The 19,665-nt window shown below is 34.5% G+C and overlaps 1 protein-coding gene across 10 annotated transcripts in view; it reads left to right on the top strand.

Moving 5' to 3' along the window:
• EDEM3 (ER degradation enhancing alpha-mannosidase like protein 3) overlaps nucleotides 1–19,665 on the top strand; it is a 69,408-nt gene that overhangs the window by 26,125 nt on the left and 23,618 nt on the right. For all 10 annotated transcript variants that reach the window (XM_045452669.1, XM_045452668.1, XM_045452673.1 and 7 more), the window contains 8 exons: nucleotides 335–488; nucleotides 5,598–5,732; nucleotides 7,997–8,102; nucleotides 14,454–14,551; nucleotides 16,039–16,164; nucleotides 16,370–16,453; nucleotides 18,093–18,176; nucleotides 18,716–18,840. In XM_045452669.1, coding sequence (XP_045308625.1) covers nucleotides 335–488; nucleotides 5,598–5,732; nucleotides 7,997–8,102; nucleotides 14,454–14,551; nucleotides 16,039–16,164; nucleotides 16,370–16,453; nucleotides 18,093–18,176; nucleotides 18,716–18,840 — 912 coding nt within the window. The remainder of the gene's footprint in view (nucleotides 1–334; nucleotides 489–5,597; nucleotides 5,733–7,996; nucleotides 8,103–14,453; nucleotides 14,552–16,038; nucleotides 16,165–16,369; nucleotides 16,454–18,092; nucleotides 18,177–18,715; nucleotides 18,841–19,665) is intronic.

Genomic DNA, 19,665 nt, shown 5'->3' with positions numbered 1-19,665 from the left:
GTTAAACTTGTTAAATTATTTCTAGAATATTCTTTTTTTTTTTTTTGGATATTCTTTATTTTAAGAAATGTTAAGGTATTAGAGAATGCCAAGCACTTTACAGCAGATAGAACATCTAAAATTTTTTTGAACTGGCTGTGGTTTGCCATCAAATGAGTAGCCAGAGTTAGGTAAAAAACAAAACAAAACAAAACAAACAACAAAAAAACCCCAAGTTCTCCTATGTAATTTCCTTATGTGTGCTAAACTGTTGATAACTAGATACCACATCTTTTTAGGTGGTAACGTAAAGTATCTGTAAGACATGGATAATGTTTCATTTCTGTGATCGTAGGGGTCTGTTGGGCGGACACTCCTTGGCAATCATGCTGAAAGAAAAAGGCGAGTACATGCAGTGGTACAATGATGAACTTCTCCAAATGGCAAAGCAATTGGGTTACAAACTTTTACCAGCTTTCAATACTACCAGTGGCCTTCCTTATCCAAGAGTAAGTAATTCTGAAAAATATGGCAGTCTTTATATCCTTCCTTTGCTGTCTTAAAAAAATGAATTTTTGTGATTGGAGCCATTGTTCTTCATTTGCTTGAGGCTGGAGTAAAATGCTTCATTACTATATGATACATTTATATTGACATTTCAATTAATTTGCGTTTGAGTGGTACGAGAATTTTGATTAGTTTAAGCCTTTTATGTGCCACTGTGTAACAGATTAGATAGATTATGCTGCAGGAGGGAGAAACAGATGCCAGACTAGAATTTGGGTTTGGAGTTACTTGGGCAGAAAACACAGGTGCATCAGCATGCATGGGTATTGATTCTCCAGAGGAGAGGATATAGAGAGAACACAGGACGGAGGGGAATGAGGAGGGAGTAGAGCGTGTTCAGAGACTTGTTAGGAAGAGAACCACACAGTAGCTATGGTATTCTGAAATCTTAGAGCTTTGAAAGGAGGTATTTTAGAAACCAACAGAATTAGATGCAAACAGAGCCTTAAAGGATGTAATATGGGAGAATAAAGGGGAAAGATGGGTTCAAAGTGGATGAAAATATAGGACCATTCATTTTTAGGTGTCCGTGTTGGTAGCTGAAGAGAGGTGGCAGCAGAGTCACTTGAGGGAGTTTTGTGTTTTTTTCCCCCAAGAAGATTTTATATTTATTTATTATTTATTTTAATTTTTTTTTTTTTTAACGTTTATTCAGTTTTGAGAGACAGAGAGAAACAGAGCATGAGCAGGGAAGGGGCAGAAGGAGGGGGACACAGAATCTGAAGCAGGTTCTAGGCTCTGAGCTGTCAGCACAGAGCCTGACATGGGGCTTGAACTCACGAACTGTGAGATCGTGACCTGAGCCGAAGTCAGACGCTCAACCGACTGAGCCACCCAGGCGCCCCAGAAAATTTTATATTTAAAGCAAAGGGAAAGAAGCCATTAAATATGGAAAGAACTCTCTCTCTCTCCTGATTTATTTCTTTATTAACACTATTGCTCTCTCCCTCTTGTCCAAGTTAGATCCCTCAGCCATTACCAAGCTCTGTTAATTTTTTCTTTCCTTATTGCTGCTATGCTAGTTGAAGCCAGTATAGTTTTGTTCCTATACTATTATAAATTCCAATCTTACTCTTTTCTCTCTGGTTTATTCTTTAGAGGCTTAAAAATTAATCTTACTAAAACATAACTTTTATCAAACTACCTTCAGAAGTTTTACTGACTCCCTATTGTACAGAGTATCTTTTAACTTACAGAATTCATTATGGTTTGGCAGTAGGCTTTCTTTCTGACGTTCTCTCAGGACCTCATACCCAATGTAATGAGTGTTTCATTTCAACAAAAGAATCTATTAGTGTCCCCCCAAACACCTAAAGTATGTGTTTTTGTTTTTACATTTCCATGCCTTTAGGCCTACCATCTCTATTACCTGGAGTAACTTTTCTCCCAATACAAATCAAGTAAGACTAACTTTCACCATCAAGAAACCTCTGACCATGATCTAGAGCAGTGCTTTTCAAACTGGAGGTTACAATATATTCCTTTACCCACCAATTTAGTGGACTGTGACCAACACTTTTTTTTTTTTTAAGTAAAGCAGACTAGTTATTCAATCTCTTATTTAAATTTCTAGTTTTTGATATTTTGAATGGCTGTTCTGTGAACGTCTTTATACAGATCATTTTACTTATTTCTTCCATAGGATAAATTACTAGGAGAGGAAATAGTCACAGAAGTAGGGAATGCTTTTTAAGGCTTTGGGTACTTACTGCCTAGTTGTTCTCCAGAAGGGTTCTACTTTTATAGTTACTCAGTGTTTTATAAAAGTATATGTGTCATTGTCCTGTTGCCAAAAATATGAATTATTCTTTGCTAATTTAGTGAGAAAAAAATGGAGTCTAGTTTTAATGTGAATTTCTTTGCTTTCTAGTATGGTTAAATTTATTTGTTGATTTTTTTATTTTCTTGGCATATTAAAATTAAAAACAAAGTTATTTTGAATAAGCTAGATGTTTATTTAATTGGATTTACTTTTAGTAAACATTTTTAGTTTTTGTTATAAGTGGAGGTGCTGAATTATGGGGAATCTAGCATGTCTTCACCTTTGCTGTAACAGGAGAAACAGTCAAGGAATTAAAATAGTAGCTACTGGGGGGCCTGGGGGGCTCAGTCAGTTAAGCAACCGACTTTGGCTCAAGTCGTGATCTCACGGTTCGGTTCGTGAGTTTAAGCCCCGTGTCGGGCTGTCTGCTCTCAGCACAGAGCCAGCTTTGGATTTGTCTTCCTCTCTCTATCTGCCCCTCCCCAACTCGCACACATGCACTCTCTCTCAAAAATAAATAAACATTTAAAAAAAGTAAAAAATAAAACAGTAGCTAAGAGTATTATAGTAAAATAAAGAGAATGTGTTATTTTCTTATACTCTGAAGTATCGAAGTTTTTGATACTGCTTTTTAGAAGTAGACTGCAGACAGAAAATAAGTATCTTCCCATCCTTCCTTAATTCACACTTGTTAAATACTGCTTTTGCTCATGAAAATTTGTACAGTCAGTCTCTCTTAGATATGCATGCATAATTGATAGTATGGCATTAATGGTTTTGACTCCAAAATTTGCTGGACAGAAATGCTGTAATAGTTAATGGTCATTTATTCCACCCGCGTATAAACCCTAGAGGTAGTCCACGGTATGTGATGCCGTTTCCTCCAACGTAATTAAAAGTACTTTGCCAGTTTTTCATTTAAGACTTCATTTCTAAGATCAGGTAGATGATTCTATCCACGAAGTATAGGGTTAGTAAGAATTCCATTATGATTCAGTACATATTTTAGGGGTTTAATGGGTGTAGCAAATATATAATATAGATGAATTTAATGTAGGTAATTTAAAATTCTACTTTTTAATAAAAAAATTTCATTTTAAGAACTACTTTGTGACTCTCAGGAACACAGGATCAGGAGGAACCAGTTTCCAAATTCCTTCTAAGTATAAAACCTTTATTATACATTTATCCCTTTTTGTCTTAAGACTTTCAGATAAGGGGCAGTAAGCTCCTTGCTTCTGACTTCTTCATGACTAAATGGATGCTACTACCAGTGCCCTCTCTACACCCATCTTTTGAGGTCTCGCCAGGACTGGAGCTTATCTAGCCTCTAGAGCTAAAGTCAGCAGTAGGATTTCCATTAGCAAAAAAGGCACTCAACGCTTCTTTCTTGTCTTGTAGAAATAGTAGTGCCCCCTGGAGATTTTGCATTTGAAAGTTGTTTAGTAACACTCACCTTCAACATACGAGATTGAAATGATATGATACTATAAATAGCTGTATTAAGAAATAGTCCTTTTATAGCATTTTGTAGAGATCATCTTGGAACAATAAATAAAGATTATAATTTAGTATACAAACATCTTAAATATTTTTAATGTACAGAACTTCAGTGATTCAAAATATCTCCTTTTTTGTTGTTAAGAGAAAAGATACTAAAAGTGGTATATAAATGTTTCCCCTGTTGTGTTTACTTTGCCATGACTACTACTCTGGACTTTGCCATTGTTAGCCCTTAGCTACCCCCAATTATGTGATATTTTATTATATATCAATGATATTTCTTCTGATTTTTAGATCTTAGCATTTGTTGTCAGTTCCATTTGTTTGGCACTTACTTGTGACTTTGCATTATTAGTTACCATCTCCATTTATATGTCTGTCTTATTTGCTCTGTCTGGATTTTAAGCTCCCTGAGGACAAGGATCTTTTCAGTTACTTTATGTCTTAACGTAATACCCAGCACGTAGTAGATAACTATTGGTCAGTTGATTGTAATAATTAGTGGAACTAACCAGAAAATAATTTTCACTGTTGACTCTTACTGCGAATATTTATAAAAATTATTATACTTTACTTCAGCATAATTAATGTAAATTAATTTTAAAGTTTATTCTCAATTTTAATTCTGTAGGTAGAGATATAGGTAACATGGAAAGGACAAGGGATGGTTCCCATTCTGGTTCTTGGTTCAGAACTACCTAGTCATTTATTCTTTCAGAATTACAAATGATAGAGATAATTATGAATTTGAGTGGAGATAGATGCTGCTAGGCTAATAGCACATGAAACATGAGGTAAATTTTGCCTTAAGTGGCATTCTGCAAAGTGAGGTAAATGGCCAACATAGCAATCTGCTCTGTGTCTCACCTATGTTTCACTCTTCTTATTTGTTTATTGGTGGTGAGTGGGTATTATCCCTGTCTTCATGCATAGGTATTCCTAGAGTGTTGATTGGATACTGTTAAGGCAATAGGCATACCCAGCAATTGATTTCTGCAGCTAAGTCGAAATACAAATTTATTTGAACTTCTCCTTATGAGTCTGAATAGTAAGTGATCTAGAAACATGATTTTTATTTGTTTTGTTGTTGTTGTTACGCTAAATCCTTGGCATATGCTTGCTCTTTTGTTATTTATTTGGACTGTGGAAGACCATGATCAGTCTAGTCAGTTTGGTTCTGGTTCACCCAGTTTTATCCCGTAGTATAATGTGGTTGTCTTTGAATTAAAAAAAAAAAAAACCTCCTTTGGAAAAAAATTTTTTGTGTTGTTTGATAGCCCATCAGCAAGGCTATACACTGTGTTTCAGAACTTTTAAAGCCTTTAAACAAAATTTTAATCTTTTAAATACACCCCATACCTAATCAGTTTTTTCACTGTGGAGGGCTAATATAGTACTGGTTTTTCATAAATTCTCAATTAAACTGAATTTCTCTTAGGGCTAGTCTAATATCCTATTCTTGTACTAACTGGTTTAAACTGTCCAGAGAATAAAATTGTTTTGGAAGGTATTTTCTCTATGTAATTCTTCAATAGGTACTTAATTTTGGTCTCAGTGAGGAAGGAAATAAATGAAAACTTACCCCATGAATATATGTATGGTAGTATGTACTTCACTAGATGTTAAATTGGAAAGTCACAAAGATCGTCAGATTAAATTTCAGTGTTTAGGTATTTTATTAATTATTTCCATGATTTGATGAAAAATCTTGATTGAAAAATAATCTCTTATCCAGAAGCCATTATCTCTTGACAGTTGCTAATGATAATCTTTTGATTTTATTTAGATTAATTTAAAGTTTGGTATCAGAAAACCAGAAGCTCGGACAGGAACTGAGACAGATACCTGTACAGCTTGTGCAGGTACCTTGATCCTTGAGTTTGCTGCTTTAAGTCGATTCACAGGAGCAACAATATTTGAGGTTTGCTTTTCATAGTCTTTGATTTCTTGGGTTTTGGACATAACTAACTTTATATCTTTTTTTCATTGGTCAAGTATGAGGATTATCAATTGGAGGAGTACTGTTAGTTTAGGGAACTTTTGTCTGGATTCCATCACATGGTTTTTGTCAAAACCCCAGAAGTCATTGTGAGGTAGCTGTATGTTAAATACAGCTTTTCATTTCTGTAAATTTTTAGCTCTATTCTTAGAAGACTTTTAGCTATATTCTATGAATTTGATATCACAAATGTCTTATATGAAAAACTGTCTTTTTGTTTATTCTACTTCTAGATGGTCTATTGCATTTCTGAAAGCTTCACTGAAACACAGTGAACTTTTTACTCTTGTCTTGACAGAGTCATAGCTGTAAGTTTTTTACTCCAAGGTTAATGTTATTTCTTATCTAAAAGACTTAATATTCCCTAAGTAATATGTTGTGGACTAGCTGTGTCTCACACCTTTAATTTTATCTGTATGTTTAAGCATGTCACTATAGTGCAATAGTATCACAAAATACCCTCTTTTTCAAACATATGATTTAGGAAAATTTTTAAAAATTCAGCAGATGGCACACAGAACAAGCCGAAATAGGGAATACTTAAAGACATTGGATCTGAGTGTAATTAAAATAAGTCAAGTGGTCTTTGTGTGTATGTGTATGTTTGGTTTAGTGTTTATTTTGTATTTTGCTGACATATTTTCCTTTCATTGAAAAGTATAGTCATTTTTGCATACTGTCTTAATTCAAACTACAAACTCTGAGATATTGATGCATGTATAGGATGGGCAAGTGAGACTTAAAGAGGATAAGATGCACAGCAAATAAGTGAATGAGTGGAATTGGAATTAGAATCCATGTCTTTCTAAATACAAAGTCCATACTCTTTCCACTAGTCAATTTTGTATTTATGAGTAAGTCTCTTGAAAATTATGATCTTTTTAACTTATGATTATACATTAATTTATTGTAAGAGAAGCAACCTGATGCAGTTGACAGAGCATTGATCAAATATAGGGTTGGCAAACAACAGTCAGGGCCAAATCCAGCCACTGCCTGTTTTTGTGAATAAAGTTTTATTGAAACACAGCCATGCTTATTTATTTATTTTTGTCTATGACTCCATTTGTGCTACAGTGATAGAGGTGAGTAAATGTGACAGTGACTGTATAACCCGTAATGCCTAAAATATTTACTATTTGGCCCTTATCAGAAAAAGTTTGTTGGTGTTGATCTAATAAAGAGATAAGAATTCTCATATTAGTTGTCCTGTAATTGAGGTTTAAACTTTGGATAAATCTTTGATTTCATTGGGCCTGTTTTCTTAGCTGTAAGATAGGAATAGGGAAATATAATCTTTATGAAACTTCTGGCCCTGAAGTTCTAGTGTTTAATTAAAGCCATAATCTGCTTTGTTCTAAAAAAATCAGCATAAATAAGTTGAATCAAGAGTTAAGACTATTTTACACTCCTCTTAGATCTACAAAGTGACAAATTGGTTTAACGATTTTTTTTCTTTTGTAGAAGTACTTCTCCAAAGCTAAATAGAGTCATGCTCTGAAATTAATTTTAACTCTCCTGTAATGTCCTTTGCTTTTATCTTTTATAACATTTTTTCATCCAAAGCCAAGAATTTGATCAGAAATTATTTTAATTTAGTGTCCAATGGGTAAAAATAAATGGAAAAAAACGGTATCATAAGGTTATAAATTTGGTATTGCCAAATGAATACTAGTTAATATATTTAGTCTTCAGTAACAAAGTTTTATGCTATTTAAGAAGTGGGCTCTTGAAATGCCTGTTTGTGTTTCAAAGATGACATACGAACTTTGAAATTATCTTCTAATTCTCTAAATAAGACTATCTAAGGAGATCTTCACTTTGTATTTAAATGATAGGCATTATTTTAGCAAGTACATTTAATTATGGCAGCAATTAATATAATTTAATAATACATGTGTGAATGTGAACTTGCACTATCAGAGTAGATGAACATGATGGTCTCAAAGTGAGATCACTGCCACTAAATAGCATTTTTAGACCTGTTCTTTTTAACTAGACTTGATTGGCTGAAAGAAAAAAAGCCAAGATTTTACTTGTAAGGAAGTTTAATATAATAAATCTTATCTTAGGAATTTTACTTAATTCTTAAAATATGCTGTGAGCCTTTGATTTTTGTTTCTTTGTCTCCTGTTTTCCAGAGACATATAGTTCTTCAGGTATGCTTTTCTTTTTTTTAATTATAGGAATACGCAAGAAAAGCTCTTGATTTTCTCTGGGAAAAAAGACAGCGAAGTAGTAATTTAGTAGGCGTGACTATAAATATTCATACTGGAGATTGGGTAAGAAAAGGTATGTAAGTCGGGCTTCTTAAGCCTTCATATCCTCAGAATGGTTGGGAAATAAAGGATTTTCATTTGTTAAAATAATCTTTGGGACAGTATAAAGCATAGTTTTTCACCAGATTTTCTAGAATTTTAACTAATTTAACTTGATTTTCTTCTTTGGTGCCAAATAATAGCACACTTACTCTAGATGGGCTTACTGTTTTGTTTCATATTTTATTGGGTATAGCATTATAGATATAGGGTATAGATGAAACACTAGAACTATTCCTTTGAGAACTAGAGGATCAGAATAACTCAGCCATCTCACATTAAGTGGAAATCGGTATTTAATGTTATCACCAGCCCTTATTAAAATGAATTGGATTCGTGAGACAAGTGTTATTTGAACAAACCAAATATAGTGTTATATAAAGAATATGAATGAATCTTTATAAGACACTCCTATAAAACATAGATGAATGGAAATATACTAGAATATTCCTAAGGAGATTATCTTACTTATTGTCTATTTAGTATTATAGAAGATTTTTCCAAATTTTGTCTGTAGGGTTCCTGAAACTAATCTGAATTCTGGCTTCAGAATTCTGCAGTTTCTTTTTTTAAACTTACTTGGAGCCCCACATTGGGCATGGAGCCTATTTAAAAACAAAACAAAAAAAGAAAACAGTGTAATCTGCTTGGAACTGAAGTGCAAATTCATCAGAATTAATTTTCAATCATAATTTTTGGTTTATGACACACTCATCATTGGTCCATGCATGGCCCATTTTGCTTAGTCATTTTTAAGAATGTAGTAAGGACCTACAAATGGGCCATCCATTACTTGACAACATGCACTTCTGCGTATGGTCCTTGACTCTCTCTACCTGTGCAATCCCACATCTCTGCCTTCTCTAACTGAAATAGTCATCATTCTTATGACTGATGATTTGCTTTTAATAAATTTATGTTGCATCTGTATGTATTCTTAAAAAGTACATTTCTTTGTTTTAAACTTTATAAAATCCTATGTCCTGTATACTTTTGAGACTCTTGCGCTTAATATGATTTTGCTAAGATTCATGCATATTATTACATGAAGGCATATTTCATTTTATTTTGACTGCTGTCTAATACTTTATTGGATGAATGAACCACAGTCTAAGTATTTAGATAGTTTCCAGGATTTTACTGTTGTGAATAATAGTGCTGTGAATATTTTTTATGTTTCTCCTATTGTACATGTTTAAGAGTTTTTCTTGGCTATATATGTAGGAGTGGAAGTTTTAGATCATAGGATAAATTAAATGTTCAGCTTTAGGAGATAATGTCAAAATTGTTTTCAACATCATTTTCCAAAGTCATTTCACCACTTTATACTTCCATCAGCAACATATAAGAGATCCCACGAATTAACATCCTCTCCATTGAGTATTGTCAGACTCAAAAACGATTTTGCAACAAAATGGGTATAAAATGATTTCCCATTGTGGTTTCATTTGTATTTCTTTGACCATTGATGATGTTTAACACCTCTTCGTATTTAGTGGTCATATAGGTTTCCCTTTTTTTTTTTTTTTTTGATATTGATGTTTTTGTATTTTGTACATTTTCTACTCAGTTGTGCTTTTAAAAAATATTATTGAGGGGCACCTGGGTGGTTCAGTTGGTTAAGCATCCAACTCTTGATTTCGGCTCAGGTCATGATCTCGCGGTTTGTGGGATTGAGCCCAGAGTTGGGTGCTGCTCTAAGAGTGTGGAGCTTGCTTGGGTTTCTCTCTCTCTCAAAATAAATAAACTTAAAAAAAACCTCACTTTATAAAAAAAAAATAGTGTTGATACCTATGTGATACTTACGATCTATGTGATAACTATCCTTTGAAATTTATTGACATTTTCTTTTTGGCCTGGAACATAGCCAGTTTTTGTGAACATTTTGCTTAAAAAAGTGTGTATTTTCTAATTGTTGTATGTAGATATCTATATATATCAATTTGCTTAATTTGTTCAGATCTTTGCTGATTTTGTTTGCTTGAACTCTCAAGAATTAAGAAAGGTGGATAACATTTCTGACAAAGATAATGGACTAATATCTGCCTATAGTTCTATTGGTGCACTGGTCTATTTTATTGGGTGCATACATTTAAAATTGCTCTCTTCTTGGTTGAACCTTCCATCATGATGCAGTGATCATCTCTAATAATGCTTTTTGTCTTTTAGTCTGTTTAATCTGATAGCAGTACAGCTCCATCAGCTTTATATTGTTTAATTGCCTGATGAGTGTTTTTTCTATCCTTTTACTTTGAGTCTTTGCAGGTGCTCATGCTATAACTCTTATAAAATGTATAGGTTTGTAAAAGCCAATTTGTCTTATCTTTTAATTGGTGATTTCAGTCCATTCACATTTACTTCTATTTTTAATATGTTTGGGCTTATACTATCTTAATTGTAATTTCAGTGTGTTCCACTTTAATCAGTGTGTTTACTCTTTATCTTTTTGTTATTAAATGAAACTTATATTTACCTTCTAGTAAGACATGGACTTTAGCATGTTCTCCTGTGTCTCCACTCGCCCCACCCCCCATTTCCCATTATATTGATATTATGTAGTTGGTTCTTATTCACTCTGAATGTGTTCTTTTTTCTTTTGGTCTTAGTGCTACCCTCCTTTTCCTTTAAAGGTAACAGACCGTCAAGATATTTGCTTACTTGTACTTTGTATATTGCTCACAACATCTGTTAGATTTGCCTCTCTTCTTATTTAAGTAATTATTCCTGCTTTCAGTAGCTTTAATAGCTACTGAGGCCTTTAATGCCTGACAGTCATTTTATTATGCTTTCGTATTTGAGTGAAGGTTTGGCTGTATATAATTTTCTGTTTAAGTTTTTTTCCTTCAAGTCTTTAAAAATACAACTCTTGTCTTCTTACATCCTGCTAAAAAATCTGATATTATTCTGATTTTTATGCCCTTGTGTGTATGATCTACTCTTTCTTTCTCAAAGATTAAGAATATTGAATGCAAAGAGGGGTGCCTGGGTGGCTCAGTCTGTTAAGCGTCCGACTTTGGCTCAGGTCATGATCTCACAGTTCGTGGGTTGGATCCCTGTGTCGGGCTTTGTGCTGACAGCTCAAAGCCTGGAACCTGCTTTAGATTCTGTCTCCCTCTCTCTCTGCCCCTCCCCCACTTGTGTTTTCTCTCTCTCTCTCTCTCTCTCTCAAAAATAAATAAACATTAAAAATTAAAAAACAATAAAATATTGAATGTAAAGAAAATTTTCTGAAAATTTCACTATAGTTTTAGATGTAAAATATTCTTTAGAATATTTTCTACTTAAAAATCTTTGTTTTTTTCTACTTAAAATCTTTGTTTTTTTTTTTTTTAAGTTTATTTATTTGGGAGGGGGGCAGAGAGAGAATCCCAAGCAGGCTCCCCACTGTCAGCACAGAGTTTGACATGGGGCTCAATCCCACAACCGTGAAGTCATGACCTAAGCCAAAATCAAGAGTCATACGCTTAGCCAACTGAGCCACCCAGGCGCCCCTAAAATCTTTTGTTTTTAATTGCTGAAAACTGGTCTTATTTTTTATTTTTTTCATCTTATTTTTAGATGTTCTTTTCATTTTTATTTCTCTTTTTGCAATTCCTATTATCTTAATCACTTCTATTTCTATCCTCTGTATGTCTTAGCCTTTGTGTATATATATATGTATATATATATATATATATATATATACATATATATGTATATATATTTGTATATATGTATATATATATGCATATATATATATATATATTTCCCCCCCCCTGCCTTTTCTTTCTTCTGGAAGATTGCTTCTGGTCTTCCAGTTGGCTCATCTGCTCCTCAGCTGCATCCTTTCTGCTGTATATCCCATCTATTATGTTACTTTAACTGTGTATTTTTATTCCATGTGTTTCTTCCCGATTAAAGATTTTTTTCTTGTTGGGGCACCTGGCTGATTTCAGTCAATACAGCATGTGACTCTTGATCTCAGGGTTGTGAGTTCAAGCTCCAAGTTGAGTGGAGAACTTGCTTAAAAATTTTTTTTTCCTTATTTTTTACTGCTAATATCTTTCCTATCTCTTTAGTATGTTTTTTTTTTTTTAATTTTTTTTTCAACGTTTATTTATTTTTGGGACAGAGAGAGACAGAGCATGAACAGGGGAGGGGCAGAGAGAGAGGGAGACACAGAATCGGAAACAGGCTCCAGGCTCTGAGCCATCAGCCCAGAGCCCGACGCGGGGCTCGAACTCACAGACCGCGAGATCGTGACCTGGCTGAAGTCGGACGCTTAACCGACTGCACCACCCAGGCGCCCCTCTTTAGTATGTTTGTTAGGCTAAATTTTTTAAAAAATTTTAAAGTTTATTTATTTATTTTGAGAGAAAGAGAGCACAAGCAGGGAAGGAGCAGAGAGAAGGAGAGATAGAATCCCAAACAGGCTCCACACCATCAGTGCAGAGCCCCATGCGGGCCTTGAACTCACAAACTGTGAGATCACGACCCAAGCCAAGATCAAGAGTTGGACGCATAACTGAATGTGCCACCCAGGTGCCCCTATTTGGCTAATTTTAAAATTAAATAATTTTTTTTTAAATTTTTTTTTTAACGTTTATTTATTTTTGAGACAGAGAGAGACAGAGCATGAACGGGGAAGGGGCAGAGAGAGAGGGAGACACAGAACCGGAAGCAGGCTCCAGGCTCTGAGCCATCAGCCCAGAGCCCCACGCGGGTCTCGAACTCATGGACCGCAAGATCGTGACCTGAGCTGAAGTCGGATGCTTAACCGACTGAGCCACCCAGGCGCCCCTAAAATTGAATAATTTAAAATGGGTGTTCCTGTTCTATTTCTTGTTCTGATAAGTTCTTATTCTAGTACATTCTTTTTATTTTTAGAAAGTGATGCTTCTTAAATGTTTTTGGCCTACAAGTTCATGTTCTTTGTCACCTACTCTGTGGAAAGATCAGATTCCAATCCCTGTCATCCTCAGTGATCTTAGGGATGAATTCTAAGAATTTTTTTTTAAAAACACTGATGCTTAGATTCCTAGAGATTCTGATTCAATTGACGTTGAGTGTTCCCTGGGTATAGGGATTTGTAAGATTGTAATTATAATTTAGATTGTAATTCACTAGCCTCAGTTGTGGGGAAAAGTAGGGGAAAGAATGTCTAAAATTGGTCCGCCACTCTTTTGTTCAGTTCCTTATGCAGGGCTTCTATGATGCCCAGATTTTACCCTGAGGATACCTGGAACATAGACTGAGTTGTAGCAAGGACAGGAGGAGACATTGTGTCTTATGACAGTGGTGGGACAGAAGCATCTGCAGAGCTCTAGCAGTTTCCCACCTGATTGACTTTCTTAGCCATGTCTGGCCGCCTTCTGTTCCTGGCCAAGGCCACCCTCTCCCCCACCTTCCCTGCTCCTGCCGCGAGGTTTCTTACAGGTTTTTATTTTCTTTATTTGGTCCATTTTAATGATGATCTTGGAGGAAGAGGACACTAGTCACACTAGGTGTAGCAATTAGAATTGTCACCTCTAGTGGGGTGCCTGTCTGGCTTAGTAGAGCATGCAACTCTTGATCTTGGGGTTGTAGGTTCCAGCCCCATGTTGGGTGTAGAGATTACTTTAAAATCTTGAAAAGGAGGGGAAAAAAGAATTGATACCTCTAAACAGCTGCAGTCTTGATTTCATATCTACTCTAACTCTACAGATTGATGTCTTACTGATTAAGGGTATAATTTTTTTTAAAAAAAAATTGCACAGTGGTCCTCTCTAGTATTTCCTCTTTGGAGTTCCTCACTAAGAAAATGAGCTTTGAAAAAGTTCTTAAAACTAGTATCTCCTGCTTTTTTTTTTTTTTTTAGTTTTTTTAACATTTCTATTCATTTTTGAGAGACAGAGAGAGACAAGAGTATGAGCAGGGATGGGGCAGAGAGAGAGAGAGACAGAAAATCTGAAGCAGGCTCCAGGCTCTGAGCTGTCACACACAGCTGGACATGGGGCTTGAACTCATGAAGTGTGAGAACATGACCTGAGCCGAAGTCGGACACTTAACCCACTGAGCCACCCAGGCACATCTCCTGCTTTTAAATAAGGTTTATGTAACCAGTTTTGCAAAGTAAGAGTCTTTTTTTTTTTTTTTTTTGTAAACATACAAACATCAGCAAGGAATTGTCACTTATTCAAATAGTAGGGTTAATATTTCTGTAAATGTTGAATTTTTACTGTAAACACAATTTCATGTTTAGACCAGTGTTTCATTCTTAGTGTATTAATATCCTCACTTGTACTCTGTAAAGAGTTTTTAAGACTTTTTAAATAAAGAATTGTGTTTATGTGTATTTTTTCCATAGATAGTGGAGTTGGAGCAGGGATTGATTCATATTATGAATATCTATTGAAAGCCTATGTCTTACTTGGAGATGACAGTTTTCTGGAAAGATTTAATACTGTAAGTTGATCCAATTTTATATTAATTTTAGAGCCAATTTTATTTGCCAGATTTTGATAGAAGCTCAATTATCTGAGTGGCAATCTGAGAAATAATTTGTTTTTAAACGTGTGTGTGTGTGTGTGTGTGTGTGTGTGTGTGTGTTTGTCAGTATTCCCTGATGATGTTGGGTAGGGATAGGACAAAACTATATAAATCCCAAAAATTAGTTTACAAAGTTTTTCATTGTAAACTAATTTCAATTTCATTTTCATTACAAAAGTTTTCATTTTCATCTCTTATCAGAAGTTTTTAAGATCTGCCAGTAAGTAATAAAATGGGTAGATTTGAGTTTTACCTAATCTTCTACGCATGAAGAGAATTTGTTGGAATAAATTACTAGTTATTTTTTTCCTGTGGATTCCAATTCTTTGTGAAAACTTGGAAGTTTGACCTACTCCTTGATCACATCAAGCATACAGGGCTTTGGATACCTAGGAGAAACCTAGTGAGTGTTCATTTCAAAAGCAGGTCTGTAAGTCTTAAGTCTGAGTCAGAATTATAGGCATAGTTTTAAGAGAGAAGGGTAAGGATTACTGAACCTGATTGGATTGCCTTTGTAATTGAAGCAAAATGAAATCAGTACAGCAAACTCATCAGCTGTATCACTGTGGGGTTTTTTGAAATTATTTATAATTTGTTTGTGCACCCATCAATTCACCCACATTACTGTGAGACAGTACAGTGTAGTGACTGAGGTATGGGAGTTGCTGTACCTGAGTTTAATCCTGGTTGTACCACTGGTTGTACCACTGGTTTTGTGACTTTGGGCAAGTAACTTTACACTGTTTATCTCTGTTCCTTATCCATAAAATGGAAATAGTAGTACCATTCATGGAGATATTGGAAGGATTAAATGAGGTAGGGCATATGAAGTGTTACAGCCGTGTCTCAGCATCTAGCACATACTCAGTAATGGTCATTAAATAATATACAAGTTAGGAAAAACCAATAAGGGACCCAATAATAAGTTATCGATTGAATACTTTAAAAAACACTATCATATATTGTTTATTAGATTACTACAAGATTTTCTTGAGGTGAACAAGAACAGATTATTTTTGTTGGCTCATTACCATTCATTGACTAACAGCTCAACTTGTTGTTGTCAAAGCTGAGAAATATCTAAGGGAGGAAGATAAAAGAAGGGGAAAAAAGAGTTTTTAAGAACATAAAAGACATCCCATCAGGGATGGGATGTTCAGATCTGTTCCCCTCCGAAGACTTATATTAACTATAGTCTTTAATATTCTGTATCAGAATTAACACAGGGGAGTATATATATTTTAGAAAGATTCCCATACAGAATAACTTAAATATTTACATAATTACTTAGTAAATTTATTTATATAGAAATTCAGCTTTACTTTCTTCACAGCGTGATTTAACGAAATGCTGTTTTTAGAGTAGTAGATCTTTTTTCATGAACACATATTGTGATCTTCTAGCATTACGATGCCATAATGAGGTACATTAGCCAGCCACCTCTTCTACTTGATGTGCATATCCACAAGCCAATGCTCAATGCTCGGACTTGGATGGATGCTTTGCTCGCCTTTTTTCCAGGTTTGCAGGTAAAAAAACCCCAAAACAAAACACTGTACTTTCTTAATATTAACGTAGAATGACGAAGTACATTTGTGACCTCTAAAATGGAATTACCAAAATGGAGTCACATTTTAAAATGTATTAATGTGCATTTTTCTATGTATATAATGACTCTACATAAAATCAGTTCCTATTTTATTAGGTAATTTTGTTGTTATTGTTGACTTCTAGGTCTTAAAGGGGGATATTAGACCTGCCATTGAAACTCATGAAATGTTGTATCAGGTGATTAAAAAACACAATTTCCTACCAGAGGTAAGCAAATAATCTTTGGAATTCTAATTTATATATACTGTAACTTGCTAATTTTATAATGTACCAAGTGTCATCTTCAGGGTTGGTTTATTCTCTTTTTCTGTTTTTTCCCGGTTAAATAGTATATCCATTTATATTTGGTTTATAAACTATTATATATGTTTTTCCTTTTTCTCATATACCAAAAGAACTCAAGTTTAAGGTAATGCTGGACTTTTGTGTAAAACAACCCAAAAACCCAATTTAGTATTTTTCAGCCTTTCTAATCCATGCCATTAGATATGCATTGTCTAGTTCTAACTTTCACATATATCCATCAGCTAGAGAGACTTTTTTTTACTCTTTATTTTCTAAAGCTTATTTTATGAAAATGATAGACATTGAACATACTCTTGCTGATCACGTAGACTGCCTGGTTTTTATATATTAGTAATATTATTTCTAGCTTGATATGGCAAGATTTTAATAGCACACATTTTGGCTTTCCAGAAATGTACCATTAAAAATTTTCAAACTCACGTGTGACCTTGTTCTGTCGCTGCTTACTCCCTACACTGTGGGATATCTGAGCATTCCTAAAGTGTTTTAGAAAGTATAGTTATATTAGCCTTCAAGTAAGTAGGACTGTGCATTGTAGAAAATTTGCATTCACTCTGAATAAACTGACATTTCAACTAAATACGTCTACCGCAGATGAAGTTTTATTTGGTTCCCACAAAGGTTTTGGTCTTGGGGGCTGGGGTGGCTCAGTTGGTTAAGCATCCCACTCTTGATTTCAGCTCAAGTCATGATCTCACGGTTTTCAGATCGAGCCCCACATCGGGCTCTGTACTGAGCATGGAGCCTTCTTGGGATTCTCTTACCCCTCTTTCTCTGCCTCCCCCCTTTTAAAAATAAACTTTTAAAAAAGCTAAAAAACAAAGTTTTAGTTTTATTTTAATCTTTTTTTTAACACTTTATTTTCTTTTTTGAGAGACAGAAACAGAGTGTAAGCAGGGGAGGGGCAGAGAGAGACAGGGAGACACAGAATCCAAGGGCTCCAGGCTCTATGCTGTCGGCACAGAGCCTGATGCGGGGCTTGAACACACGAATGTGAGATCATGATCTGAGCCAAAGTTGGATGCTCAACTGATGGAGCCATCCAAGCGCCCCTTAATCTTTTTTTTAACCAGTTGGCTCTGTTAGTGAATAATTTCAAGTGAGACTAGTGTAGTTTTTAACTAATGCTCTGTCTCACTCTGCAGAGGATTTGAGGTTACAAAAGAAAGTGTATGCTAAAATGCCAACATAGAAATATAAGAACTAGGGACTTAAGAGGGGAAAATGGAGATAAGGAAAAAGAAAACACAAAGGCCCATGTAGTGGCATTATTGAGTTTCATAGTTTTCTCTAAGCTTCCTAATAGCCAGAATGATCGTTTACAAAAATAATTACATTTAATTGGTAAAAATAGCACCTTACCAAAAATGAACTGGGATTTTAAGCGATGAAAATTTTCATTTTGTAGATGAAAGTTATCAATATTTTAATTATTTTTAAATTGTTTGTGGTCTAATTCATGTGCTATTATATACTCTGGAGTCACTTGTTTATTTTTTAACTCACATTACTGTACCTATTTATATGTTGTTTTGTCCAGGCATTTACGACAGATTTCAGGGTACATTGGGCTCAACATCCTTTAAGACCAGAATTTGCAGAAAGTACCTACTTCTTGTACAAAGTAAGCTATTTTACCTCTTTTTTTTTTGCTGTTTAACACCCATTTTGTGTTGGATATCTCACTATCTTATAATAATAATTGGGTTTTCAGACTGCTTGTTTAATGTTATAATGATTGGATATGTTACAGTTTTCATTCATCTAGTCCATAGTTACTGAAAGATGTAAGAATTGACATCTAAGTTTTTTGTCTTTTCAAAATACTTGTATAAACATTTCTATATAGAGTTTTATATTTGAGAGCTGCTTTCTAAAGCATGTCTCTTACCTTTCTTTAATCAGGCCACCTTTCTGGGCATTAAAAATTTTATCTAAGGGTTGAGATATATAGTTGGACAGCTTTCCAGTTGTGTGTTTAAGAAATTCCATAAAGCAGATCCATGGCTTATTTTCAGAGCTAAGTTCTATGTAACCTGTGTTCCAGTGCCTGATACAATGCCTAAGCACCTAGTAGGTACTCAATAAATATCTGATAAATGAGTGGGTGTATGGTAATATATAAGCTATATATATGTATACATATATTCTCCTTTTTAATAGGCTACAGGAGATCCTTACTACCTTGAAGTAGGGAAAACACTTATTGAAAATTTAAATAAATATGCTAGAGTGCCTTGCGGATTTGCTGCCATGAAGGATGTTCGTACTGGAAGTCATGAGGACAGGTAAAACAATTCCTAACATCCCCTTTCCTCAGGGTAACTTACAGCAACACAAAATAGGACTCTTAGGTAGAATTCAGATAAGCTTTACAAAGGGTATTTGAAGATGCAAAACTTAGTTCGTCGTGTTTAATTTCTAAACTCTCTTGAATAGGCTGATTTAAAATTGTTTGAAAAGTTTGTATTTTTATCATAGTGCCTGGCATATAGTAGGTGCTCAAATGATTTTTACACAGATGAACAAATGATTATTAAATATCAGAACCTTAGTATTAGGAATGGGGTGTTCTGTGTTAATTTCTGACACTTTACATAATATAAAAACTGTTACCAGGATGATGAATGATCTGAATTATGATATATGTCAAGAATTCCTCAAAGTAGTATCGTGATTAATGTATATTCTTATTCTGTTGCCGGTTTGGAGGCTAGGGAAGACCACTGGCAGTTTCTGTTTCATTGGTTACTGATAGATGTAGATGGCATGAAATAAGCTATAAAAAGCATACTTTGGTTACTGTGACAGTCACTAACATTCCAGTTATTTTAACTGTCCAGAACATAGCAACACATTTCTAATGAACACTAAAGTTTATTTATTTGGTTAGCAAATGTTCATTCCATAGGCATTTATGAGGTGTTTTATATGCCAGAGTTATACTAGTTTTTGAGGATTAAAGATAGGAAGACATGTCTTTTCCATCTTTGAATCACTGAGAATGGATGGGTAAATAAATTTTAAAACATTGTGTAAGTGCTGTGAAACATATTAAAGGGACATGAAATGCAAATTGGGATGTGACGGTCACTGGAAGACCACTGGAGGTT

Source organism: Leopardus geoffroyi, chromosome C3 (genome assembly GCF_018350155.1).
Source record: "Leopardus geoffroyi isolate Oge1 chromosome C3, O.geoffroyi_Oge1_pat1.0, whole genome shotgun sequence".
Classification (NCBI taxonomy): domain Eukaryota; kingdom Metazoa; phylum Chordata; class Mammalia; order Carnivora; family Felidae; genus Leopardus; species Leopardus geoffroyi.
The sequence above is the reverse complement of the archived record's forward strand: the minus strand, read 5'-3'. Positions and strand labels throughout refer to the sequence as shown.